Source organism: Emys orbicularis, chromosome 12, assembly GCF_028017835.1.
Source record: "Emys orbicularis isolate rEmyOrb1 chromosome 12, rEmyOrb1.hap1, whole genome shotgun sequence".
Classification (NCBI taxonomy): Eukaryota; Metazoa; Chordata; order Testudines; family Emydidae; genus Emys; species Emys orbicularis.
This window is the reverse complement of record NC_088694.1, coordinates 26,731,423-26,744,426: the sequence shown is the minus strand read 5'-3', so window position 1 is coordinate 26,744,426 and position 13,004 is coordinate 26,731,423. Positions and strand designations below refer to the sequence as shown.

General features: G+C 47.8%; 1 protein-coding gene across 1 annotated transcript in view; it reads right to left on the bottom strand.

The window, feature by feature from the left end:
- AHCY (adenosylhomocysteinase) overlaps positions 1-3,659 on the bottom strand; it is a 68,382-nt gene extending 64,723 nt beyond the window's left edge. Inside the window, exon 1 of the mRNA XM_065414995.1 lies at positions 3,569-3,659. Coding sequence (XP_065271067.1) covers positions 3,569-3,596 — 28 coding nt within the window. The 5' untranslated portion in view covers positions 3,597-3,659. The remainder of the gene's footprint in view (positions 1-3,568) is intronic.
- Positions 3,660-13,004: the final 9,345 nt, after the last annotated feature.

Here is a 13,004-nt window from a genome sequence, read left to right as displayed (position 1 = left end):
GGTCAGGGCTGGGGCAGCGTTGGAGTGCAGGGTGCAGGCTCTGGGAGGGAGTTTCAGTGCAGGAGGGGGCTCCAGGTTGGGGCAGAGTGTTGGGGTGCAGGAGGGGATTCAGGGTGCTGGCTCTGGGAGGGGGGTCAGGGCTGGGGCAGGGGTTGCAGTACAGGAGGCAGTGCAGGGTGCTGGCTCTGGGAGGAGGGTCAGGGCTGGGGCTTCAGGTACAAGAGGGGGTTCAAGGTGCAGAAGGGGAAATGGGGGGCATATGGCTCCGCACGCTGCCCCTCTCTGCAAGCACCGCCGCCGCAGCTCTCCCGGCCAATGGGAGCTGCGGGGGCGATGCTTGCAGGCAGGAGCAACGCGTGGAGGGAGACCCCTGGCCCTCCACCCCGGGGCCGTGCTGGCCACTTCCGGGAGTGGCATGGGGCTAGGGTAGGCGGGGAGTCTCTCATAGTGGCAGCCACACAGCACCACAGGAGATCACGATCAACTGGGAGATCCTCTAGGATCGACCAGTCGATCACGATCAACCAGTTGGTGACCACTGAGCTAGATCATCCCCGACAGGTGTTTGTCTAACCCGCTCTTTAAAATCTCCAATAATGGAGATTCCACAACCTCCCTGGGGCACTTTATTCCAGTGCTTAACCCCCTGACAGTTAGGAAGCTTTTCCTAATGTTCAACCTAAACCTCTCTTGCTGCAATTTAAGCCAATTGCTTCTTGTCGTGTCCTCAGAGGTTAAGGAGAACAATTTTTCTCCCTCCTCGTTGTAACAATCTTTTATGTACCTGAATCCTGTTATGATGTCCCCTCTCTGTCTTCTCTTTTCCAGACTAAACAAACCCAGTTTTTTCAATCTTCCCTCACAGGTCATGCTTTCTAGACCTTTAATCATTTTTGTTGCTCTTCTCTGGACTTTTTCCAAGTTGTCCACATCTTTCCTGAAATGTGGTGCCCAGAACTGGACACAATATTCCAGCTGAGGCCGTATCAGCCCGAATTAGAGTGGAAGAATTACTTCTTGTGTCTTGTTTACATCCCAGAATGATGTTTGCAGTTTTTGCAACAGCGTTATTTAGCTTGTGGTCCACTATGACTCCCAGATCCCTTTCCGCAGTACTCCTTCGTAGGCAGTCATTACCCATTTTGTATGTATGCAACTGATTACTCCACTGAGAAAGGAACACTTTGCATTTCTCCTTATTGAATTTCATCCTGTTTACTTCAGATCATTTCTCCAGTTTGTCCAGATCATTTTGAATGTTAATCCTATCCTCTAGAGCAGGGGTAGGCAAACTTTTTGGCCCGAGGGCCATATCTGAATATAGAAATTGTATGGCGGGCCATGAATGCTCACAAAATTGGGGTTGTGATGTGGGAGGGGGTGAGGGCTCCAGCTGGGGGTGCAGGCTCTGGGGTGGGGCTGGAGATGAGGGGTTGGGGGTGCAGGAGGGTGCTCTGGGCTGGGATCAAGAGGTTTGGAGGGCGGGAGGAGGATCGGGCTGGGGTAGGGGGATGGGACACAGAGGGATGCTCAGGGGTGCAGGCTCCGGGCGGCACTTATCTCAAGCGGCTCCCGGAAGCAGCAGCAGCATGTCCCCTCTCCAGCGCCTACACAGAGGCATGGCCAGACAGTTCTGCTGCGCGCTGCCCCATCCACAAGCACCGCCCCTGCAGCTCCCATTGGCCACGGTTTCCGGCCAATGGGAGCTGCAAGGGCGGCACTTGGGGCAGGGGCAGCTTGCAGCATGGATCCCCTGGGCTGCCCCTACACATAGGAGCCAGAGGGAGGCCAGGCCGCTGCTTCTGGGAGCCACGCAGAGCAACCCCCGACCCTGCTCCCCAGCAGGAGCTCTAGGGCCGGATTAAAACAGCTGGTGGGCCATTGTTTCCCCACCCCTGCTCTAGAGCATTTGTAATCTCTCCCAAATAGATTGATCTCCTTGAGTCTATCATGGTACGGCATGTGTTCCAGTCCTTTAATCACTCTTGTGGCTCTTCTCTGATTTATCAACATCCTTCTTGAATTGTGGACACCAGAATTGGACACAGTATTTCAGCAACACCAGTGCCAAATAATATACCTCAAGGTACTTAATTATTTTCTCACTCTTCCTGGTATTTATATCATTTCCACTCCTTTGCCCATTTCTAAAAGACGCAAAAGTTAGCACACACCTCTCCTGTGGTGTAGCAACAATTGTTTTAAAAAACTTCGATTCCAGTTCATAACGTTACATTCTGTCTTGTTACAACGGCCCCTTCACTTTCAGCTGTGGATGCTTTACTTCATGTCCCATCCTAAACTGCTGCTGTCTTCCACCCCAGAGTGACTGCTGTGCAAAGCTGATAAAACAGTGTGCTGCATTTATTAAAGCCATCTGGCCTCCTTCAGGACGAAAGGCACTTGGAACTTGTAGAGAACCTCATTCTTCACAGAGGAATGCCAAAGCCAGATCATTTCCCTAACGTTTGGCTCCAAGGCTGGGGGGGGTCAGGCATAGCTCTAACTGTACATGTTGGGAGCACAGCTGCTGCCATACTTCAGTTCCTTATGAGCTACCACACAACCACCTTCCTCTCCTGCTGATTTCATGCAATCAGCGGTTCTAGAACAATTTGTATAGTTGGGCTGCTGAGAGCCATTGAAACAAAGAGTAAACTCTGTATATGATAGAAACCACTTTAAGTCAGGGGGTGCAGCAGCACCCCTAGTTCCAGCAATTCCGCATGCAATTCAGTACGTTATGGGCGCATCTCCTATCCCCGCTTTTTTTACCCTCCCCAGCTGTCCTGTCCCAGCCTCCCTCATGCAGCAGCCCGCCGCAGCTTCCCCAGGAAGCGAGCAAGACGCGCAAAAAGAAACCCTCCAACGTGCCTAATAAAAGTCAGTCGCCTGTGTGGCCCGCGCGCGGCCAGGTGCACCCTGGGAACTGTAGTATTTTCGGGACCAGCCGGACACCAGGCAGCGCGGGGGAGAACTGCAAGTCCCACGAGCCGCCCGGCGCGGCAGGAGGCACGTGGAGCCTGCTTCGCTGCCCCACGCGGATCGCTCTGAAGTCCGGCCACTGCTAGCCCACGGAGCGCGCGCTCTAATGTCTGTGAAAAGGCCCCACCCCACAGCTGCAGGGGGTCTGGGTGTGTGTGCAAAGCGAGGGGCCTCCCGGGGGCCAGGGGAGGGTGTAAAGCGGGAGGCCTCCTCTAGCTGCAAGGGGCTAATGGGGGGGGTTATAAAGTGAGGGGCCTCCCCTAGCTGCAAGCGGCCAATGCGGGGTGCAAAGCGAGGGGGCTCACCTAGCTGCCAGGGGCGAAAGGGGGGGGGTGCAAAGCGAGGGGCTTCCCCCAGCTACAAGGGAGGGAGGTTCAAAGCAAGGCGCCCTTTGCAGAGCTAACACCACGTTTCCCCCGGATGCAAGGAATTGACACGGGGGCGGCGGACACTGCTCTAGCCCTTCCCTTGCCACCGAATCGCCCCTATGCAGCGCGGGGCTCTGCCCGCGGCGGCACCGATTTTCACGGCCCCGCGGGGCGCGGATCGGGCCTAGCGCAGGCTCAGGGAAACCCCCACTTACCGACTTTGTAAGGCAGCTTGTCTGACATGCTGGGGCTCCGGCTTTGCAGACAGCGAGCGCAGGGAAGGGCCCGGGGGGAGGAACAGGACAGGAGGAGGCGGTGGCGCCAACACCGGCTTTAAATAGACTCGCCTCCTGCTGCATATGCATGAGGCTGCCGATGCCCATGTAGGGCTGGGGGTGCCCGCCCGCTCAGGTTTTGTAACGGGGGGGCGGTGCTGCTGTACCGACGTCAGGTGTCTCGTGTAAGGCGGGGTGGGGGGACGGGACTGAAAGTCCCTGACTCCGCAATTGAGCGCCATGTGGCCGGACCCTGAAATCACTGGATCTCCACCCAGATGTACGGGCAGTGATTGAATTATTGGGGGGCCCTTACTACGTGTAGGGGCCGCCTCCCTTTCCTCTGGTGGCTCCCTTACTTGCCACTACTGTTTACATTAAAGCAACCCACTTGACAGTCAGGACTCGCCCCACACACACTTTCCCCCCCATAAGTTGAGCACTGTTGCCAAAATTGGCTCCCCTTGCAGGAGTGGGGCCCTAGGGGAGATAGGAATAAATTAAGCTCCTGCATAAGTGACTACAGGAGCAGGGCCTTACAGCCAGATTTTTAGTTCTAGCTATCTAGATTATATAATGCCTGCATCTGTAACGTTCACTCCATGCATCTGAAGAAGTGAGGTTTTTTTACCCACGAAAGCGTATGCCCAAATAAATCTGTTAGTCTTTAAGGTGCCACCGGACTCCTTGTTGTTGTAGTTCTAGCTAGACAAATAAGGATGCAAAGAGTGGCCGGGGGGGAGGTTAGGTGCCTAACTCCTATTGAAATTGAAAAAAAAAAAAAAAACAACCCTGAAAAAACGTAGGCACTGAATGAATGTAGGTAGTTACAGGATTAGGCAGCAACAGAGCAGGAGTTTTGGGTCTCACATTGATGCCTAAAAACAGGATTTAGGGGCCTAAAATCCTTTGTGGATTAACGCTCAAGGTACATATCCTGTATAGGTGCTTTTGAAAACCCCTAGGTACCTATCTGCATCTTACACAGCAAAATACCTTTGCCAATCTGGCCCTTAGACTGTAAGGTTTTTAGGGCAGGGAACATGTCTGCTTCTATGTGCAGCACCTAATACAATAGAGCCACGATCCTGATTGGGGCCACTGTAATACAAATAATAATATTTAAAACTATTACAGATTATTAAGGTTGCAAAAGTCAACCATCCAAAAGTTGCGAAATGATAGACTAAAGGTCGTCCAGGTTGTTTTCATAGTCTTTCATTGTAGGATCACATGCTGTTTTCTTCCCACAGGATCCTGTTTCCTTAATCACAAGATCACCTACCTATAAGGGCCAGGAATGATTATTCATTAAAAAACAAAGGGTTAAAAGGAAACACAGAATAACCATAAAACAAAGAAAAAAAACCCATGCATCATACACATAAAAATAGAAATACAATTAATTATTAATAATAATAGAGTAGGCAAAGGTTAAAAGGGTTAAAGTACAAAATGCCTCCTCCAGATGAAACAGAGTTTAAGTTAAAATATTTTAAACAAAACAAACAGCCCAAAAGAGGCCTTTTGATTAGTTCCCGGTCCTGCAAAGTTTATGTAACAAACTTTATGCACTGTGAGCCGTCCCATTTACATCAACTAGACTATTACACATATGCTTAACTTTATGCACTGTGAAGTCTACAGTATGAAGGCCTTCATTTACATGCCAATGTCAATTCAAAATTTAAAAATAGTAAAAAAAAAAAAAAAAACCCAAATAAACAAAATATTCAATCAAAATTGTGGGGCCAACAAGATGTATGCCAGACTGTGTCACTTTTAGGCTTTGCTTTGATATTGCGTACATTCCCCCACCATTCAGCTGTTTATATTGTCTAATTTTGGGTATGTTTACATAGCAAAAGGTGTGCACAGGTTAGCCTACCTGAGCTAGCTTCAATCCAGCAAGCACAGATAACAGCGCAACATGAACTTCAGAGCAGCCTAGCGAGCCAAATACATACCTAGGGCCTGTTCCAGGCTTGTACTACTGAAGCCCCTGCTGTGCTGTCTTCACTTCTATTGTTACCCAACCTAGCTAAATCAAAGCTTGCTCACACACAGTTTTTGCTTTGCAGACATTTAGGGACTGATCCTGCAGCTTTTACCAGAGTGGTCTCAATGAAGTCAGTTGAACCACTGCCATGAGCAGAGGCTATACGATTGAGTCTTTAAGCTCTGATCTCCATAGAGATTCATAGATTTTTAAGGCAGCGGGGGCCATTATATCATCTAGTCTGACCTCCTGCAGAACACAGGCAAAATTTTGCAAAGACCTATGCACATGCTTTAATTTTTATATATTTTTGTACATGTGCAGTCCCACTGAAGTCAACAGAATACTCACATACATAAAGCAGTGGTGTAGCCAGCATGGGATATTTGGGTGGGCCCCGACGCAGGGTGGGTGGGCAATTATGGGGGGGTGGGAGGGCAGGAGGGATGGGAGCCATGCCTCCTCCCACCCCCTGCATCAGGCCTTGTTGGGGGCGATGGATGGACCTTCTGGCCAGGGGCTCCCCAGAGCCCCAGGTGCACACCCAGCTCCTGGAGGAGACGCTGCTCTCCAGCGCGCATGGCTCACAGCTCCCTTCCAGTGCCCCACACAAGGGTCTGGTTCCCCCAGGCGGGGACCTACCTTTTTTGAAGATCTCCTTTACCACCGCCAGCTGGCTGCCCGCTCGCCCTACTCCCAGGGGTGGATTAGCCACTAGGCCAACCCAGGACCCTGGGAAAATGGGCACTCCCATCCCCCCACCCAGCGCTCCTGGCGGGGAGCGGGTTGTGAGCGCGGGGGTTTGCTCCACTCCACTCATCTCACCAGCGCTCCAGCTTACATAAAACAAAACAAATGCAAAAATATTTGCAGGATCAGGTCATTAGATTGTAAGCTCTTGAGAACATGGGCTTTGTATGTCTATAAAGTACCTGGCATGCTATCAGTACTATATAAGGCCTTGTCTACACCAGGAGGTGTTTTGCTGGTATAATTATACTAGTATAGTTAACTGGCAAACCCTGCCTAGTGTGACACAGTTACACCAGTAAAACTGTGCTCATACCAATATACCTTACAGTGGTTCTCTGGGCAGGCATAGAATATACTAGTGTAAGTACAGTTATGCTAGTATAACTATATCCACAGTAGCGCTTTTACCCCGATAGCTATGTCAGTTAAAAAAACAACACACCTAACCAACATAACTATACCAGTATAATACTTAAATGTATGCCAGGCCTAAGTAATACATAATACTATTAGTATATAATTCCTACAGATCCAATGGGGTCAAGTGGCACAAACAAAACAAATCAGATTTGCTTTTTTCAGAAACTCCTGCCTCTGAGGAGAAAGAACAACAGCCACCTTCCCCATCTCTTGATTTTATTAGTATGTCTACTAGCTGATCTATCACATTTATAACATACTAGTCACTGTGATGGATCACCCATGGATCAAAGTGTTCAATAGTAGTTAAAAAGCCAGAGACACCCCAAGAATACTATTCCGACAAGTGGTGAAACTGCAGATTCGACAATTGCTAATGGCTGATCTGAAGGCATGCAGATTGTCACTGGTCTGTTCTGAACTTTAGACTTGGTCATAGGGTGACCAGACAGCAAGTGTGAAAAATCGGGACGGGGTGGGGGGTAATAGGAGCCTATATAAGAAAAAGACCCCAAAATCGGGACTGTCCTTATAAAATCGGGACATCTGGTCACCCTACTTGGTCGTTATGTATTTTAATTGGCTAACCTATTATGAATGAGTGTGTTTGCAGAGGAGGTTCAGGGGACAGTCAGACCAGACCAGATCATTGGTCCTCCTAGCCTAGGTTCCTACATTCATTAATAGCCAATGCCTGCAGCTCTACAGGGGGACAAAATGCCCTGTAATGAACCAGGCCAATTAGGCAATACTGTGCATGTTTACATTGGCTTTGCTCTTGTTCCCCTTACCTTGCTCTGTGAAATGCGCTTTTCACAAGCATCAGAGGTAAAGCTGAGAGAATAGATTGCAACTAATATTTTATCTGATAGATTTTCTGTTTGTGAAATAGCTGCAAGCAGAGGATATTTCCTCAGATGTGTTCATTTTCAAAAGCTTTTGCCACATTATGTTGCTATTTTTTTTTAAATTCTGTTAGTGGATCACAGTCAGTTCCCTATGAGAATTTTGGATTCAGTATTTGCTGTCAGAGCTGCAGTGGATACTCCATGATTGGTCGTTTAAGTCATAGGGTTCAGTTTCAGTTCCCTGATTGGGTGAGCATGCCAGTATCTCTAGCACAAATCCTCTGAGACACACAAATCCCAGCCCTTGCTTCCCTCCTGCCCTAATGGAGAATAAACTGGTTTATATCTGTAGCAAATTAGAACATCCCTGTGCTGGTTCAGCTATACACAGGGGTTCTGGAACAATTTTTATAGGGGGGTGCTGAGAGCCATTAAACCAAACGGTAAACCCTGTATATAATGGAAACCACTTCAAGCCAGGGGGTGCTGCAGCATGCCCCGCACTCCAAGTTCCAGCACCTATGGCTATACAGGCTAGCAAAAAGGGAGCAGAGCCAAGGCTGTGACAATTCCCCATCCACTCCCTGCCTACCTACTCTTGGAGTGGGACAAATAGCAGCACACAGCATCTACTTCTGTATGCCTGGATCCAAGGTCTGGTAGCCTGTGCAGGGGCATAAGAGACTCTCCCTTATGTGTGGGCACATAACTGTAAACTTCATAGTCCACATACGTCTAGGATTGGCCTCACAAGTCTTCTAGCCCACAACCTCCCCAGCAAATATCCAGAGTCAGTCAGTCAATTATTGTTTAACAAGTGTCTTTGTGAATTCTCCCACGGTGACCCTTATGCATAGAATTCTCTCAGTGAACTAATCCGCAAGGCCAGCAGACTGACATAATTTAATGCATCTTTGTTCCTTCAAATTCCAACACAAGACTCATTTCTTCCATGAGGACTATGAGAGATTACCCAACTGATTAAGGGTAGGCTGAGGAGTAGATAGGCACATCTGATGAAGCTACTAGCTCCATCTATTATAAAGGTTGTCTAACACATTCCATTATAAGACCCTGTTTTCAGTAGCGTAAAATTGCTTATAAGGGGCATGAGTTAGGGGTGGGAATTGGAACAGAGGGGGACAAGAACAGGTTCCAGGTGGGTTAGATAAAGGCAGGGGGGGGCAGGGATAATCATCATGGAGAGATGGACAGGAGCGTCTGGGGCAGGAGCCATTGGACTGTAGATAGGAGCAGACAGGGACTGAGACAAGAGTCCAGGGGACAGGAGCAGAAAGGTCTATAACCACTCTAGAGCACATTCCTCTCCAGAACCTGAAACTGAATTCAGGATTTCTATGCCTCAATATTCTTGTGCTCTGTGGCAAATAGCTGTGACGCTCATTGGCAGAGTGTGTCTCATTCTGCTCTAGTGGCTGAGTCACATATAGGATAACAGCCTACTACTGCTATCAGTTACTCCATTGGCTCAAATGGCAGAGACCTGTACTATGAATCTAAAGAGCCCAACCCTGCTAATGACAGTGAAGATCAATAGAGTTCCACACGATGAACTTTCTGTTTTTTTTAATTTGCTTTTTTAACAATTTAGGAAATTACATTTTTAAAAAACCTATGTTAAAAGAACATAATGGTTACAAAGTCAAGTACTCAACACTTAGAAAATGCTAAAATTAAGGTTATCCTGCCAACCCTAATTTGGCTTCCTTGTGATTCATTCATACCTAACTAGATTTTAAAGCTGGAAGGGACCATTAGACATCTAGCCCAGGGGTCGGCAACGTTCGGCACGCGGCTCGCCAGGGTAAGCACCCTAGCGAGCCGGGCCAATTTATTTACCTGCTGACGCGGCAGGTTCGGCCGATCGCGGCCCCCACTGGCCGCGGTTCACCGTCCTGGGCCAATGGGGGCGGCGGGAAGCCGCGGCCAGCACATCCCTCGGCCCGCGCCGCTTGCCGCCGCCCCCATTGGCCCGGGACAGCGAACCGCGGCAAGTGGGGGCCGCGATCGGCCGAACCTGCCGCGTCAGCAGGTAAATAAACTGGCCCGGCCCGCTAGGGTGCTTACCCTGGCAAGCCGCGTGCCGAACGTTGCCGACCCCTGATCTAGCCTGACCTCCTGTATAACATAGGCCAGAGAATTTCACCCAGTTATCCCTGTGCTGAGTGCAATGACTTATTTGACTAAAGCATATGGTGCATGATGTGCATTATAAGAAACATATTGTGCATTATGATAGTCTTTAATTACATAAACATACACTATTTTATCCACAGGGCCCCTGCCTCCTTCAGTGCACAGGATTGGATTGTGCTCTGGGAGCGAATCAGGGTTGTGCAGTGAATGAAGCAGGGACTACTGCAGTAATATAGACAGGATGGTCTCATGACTAAGGCAATTAAATGCCACCCGTGAGAGCTACCATAGAGTTCCTGTGTGATGCTGGGGAAGTCACTTAAACCAGAATCTGCACTAGGGGTCACTAATTGGGTGTTCCTCGTTTTCTGGGTGCCTGTGTTGAGACATCTGGGGCACCCAACATTAGTGGACACAGCTGACCTCACTCTCTGTGCCTCAGTTCCCCCTCTGTAAAATGGTAATATTAATACCCCTCATCTCATGAAGATAAATTCATTTATTTGTGTGGTACTCAGATATTATAGTGAGAGCAGTACAGAAACACACATGAGAAAATTAATAGTTTTGTATTCAGTGCAGGGTTTGGATGAGGTGCAGTAAATAAGGTAGCTATGCAATATTTCCTTTTATCCAGTGGACACACTAAATAATGAGGATAAAAGGAAATATTGAATAGCTACCCATTCAGTGAGAACCATCCATCCTTTGCACTGAATGAGGCAGGGGTTCTTGGGAATACTAGTGTCTGATCAGCTGATTAAAGACTATTATAATGCATACACGCAAAGGAGCCGAATTTATGTTGCACAAGCACCTTAGTTCTGGCATTTCCTAAATTATAAGTGCTTGACTTTGCAATCTTAATGTTCTTTTAACACAGTGCTTTGGCATGTAATGTATTATGTGCACACAATACTGTATTCACAAAAGTATTTAATGTAACAGTTCATATTTTGAATATACCCATCTCCAACATCCTTCATATGTTGTTTATCTTCTTAAGCTGTTAATTCTTCTGGCAGGAACTGGAGCTTGTATGAGTTTGCACAGCATCCTCACAATGGGGCTCCAGTCCTGACTGGGTCTTTTGGGTTTTTCAATATAAATAAGTGACCAAACTTTGCTCCCCAGTTACACTGATGCTAATCGGCAGCACCTTCATCAGTTTCATTGGTGTTAGTCTGCATTTACACTGGTGTAACTAAAAGTAACATTTGTCCCAATGATGTTAAATTAGGTACAAACCTGTTGCCAAATATAATTGAAGCTGGATTTCACCACAGCCCACCTGATCAGGACTTCTCTATACCACAGATCCCCATTCCACCAGATTCTGATTCTGTGTGTGTGTTTCTGAGTAGCTGCTGCTTCCCAACCGTAACTCCCCAACAGAGGGCAGAGGTAACCTTTGTTTCAAAGACCTTGTAAGAGAGGAACTGACTCCAATTTAGATAAGAGCCTCTATGCTCAAAACACTTGTCACTTTCTCTTTTATGCTACTGACTGATACAAGTAGCAGAGGTGATCCAAGGATTAAAAAATGGCTGGCTTTTTTTGTTGCATATCCTCAAGGGATTCATTTCTCATATCTACGGACTTGCAGTCTGTGCACCCACTGCTTCCAGCTAGTGAAACAAGAACCAGAGGAGAATTATCTGCAGGAGTCAATGGAACTACACCTCTACCTCGATATAACGCTGTCCCCGGGAGCCAAAAAATCTTACCGTGTTATAGGTGAAACCGCGTTATATCGAACTTGCTTTGATCCACCAGAGTGTGTAGCCCCCCCCCCAGGAGCACTGCTTTACCGCATTATATCCAAATTCATGTTATAGCGGGTCGCGTTATATCGGGGTAGAGGTGTAGTATCAGGGCTAGTTCAAACCAATATGGGATCCTCAGCAAAGGGATTCAACTGGGCTCTGGTCTAACCTCTGTAAATTAGAGCAGCCCTCTTGCACCAGGGGCTGGTTTGGTTCCTAGCCAGCCACAGGTTCTGGGGAGGTATAAAGGTGGCTTAGAACCATCTCTGCTCACAGCTGTGCCAAGCATGAGCTCAATGAAGCTGAGGATTAAACCTGGGGTCGCAAGTTTAGCCCAATATGGGTATTTCCCTAATCCAATCTGGTAAACTGTGAGCACCGCATCTGGTATGTTAAGGGCAGGTGCTGGGACAAATATAACAGCTCACTGTTCCCTGGCATCAGTACTGTCTTAACTCGGTGATTCAGTATCCAAGGTATTTGCTGTAGAACCAGCTGCTGCCCCAGAATGAAGTTAAGGTTGGATGGGGAGAGCAAATTGTGCAGGGTTATAAGGTGCTGGGAATGGGTCGGATCCCTGAAGTGTTCATTTCCAAACAGTCTAATACTTGAGGTTTAAAAGGTGAAGAATATTTGTTCAGAATTTGAAATTATTATTTATTAATTGTACTACTGTAGCTCCTAGGAGCCCTGATCTATGTTGAGTTTTGAGGTGTTAGCTGGACTCCAGTGAAACACACTTTCAACCTTAATTTTTTTTTTAAATCAAAGTTGATATATTTTGCATCATTTCCCTGAACTTAGCTGGATGATTTAGCCTTTTGGATGTAGTTCATTTACAGCAAAACAAACCAGGGAACTGCAGGCTTGCCTGAGGCAGAAATCAATAGAGGTCTAAAATGAGATAAAGTCTCCCTCCTTCCACACCATCTGCATTTCTAAAGCACATCTCACTGTTTGCTGGGATTTTCAAAGGGGCCTAATGGAGATAGGCAATGATCCCTTATTGAAGTTCAAGGGGATTTGGGTGCTCCAGTCCCTTAGGCTTCTTTGACAGTCCCAGCTAGTCTGTCTATGTTCTCTTGAGCAATATAAAGAGTAAATGTATTGGTGGATAAAGGTGCTGGATTCACAGCCTAGTAGAGTGAAGCCCTCTGACCACACAGACTGGACAGGGGAAGCTTCTTCACACCAATTTGCCTCCAGTTTGACCAGAAAGAAGCATGTCCAAAGTGGGAACGAGTTGTTTCATCTCCTTCGCTCATTCAGGCCTCAATTTCTCTGCTCAGGATACCAGCAACCGTATCAATTAGCCAGAGATGCTGATGGTTTCCATGCTATGACCATGTCTTATGGCCTGAGACTCATCTCCCCTAAGCCTCCACACAGTCATCAGGCATCAAAGCTTTCATAGATTTAGTTTGTGTAACGTT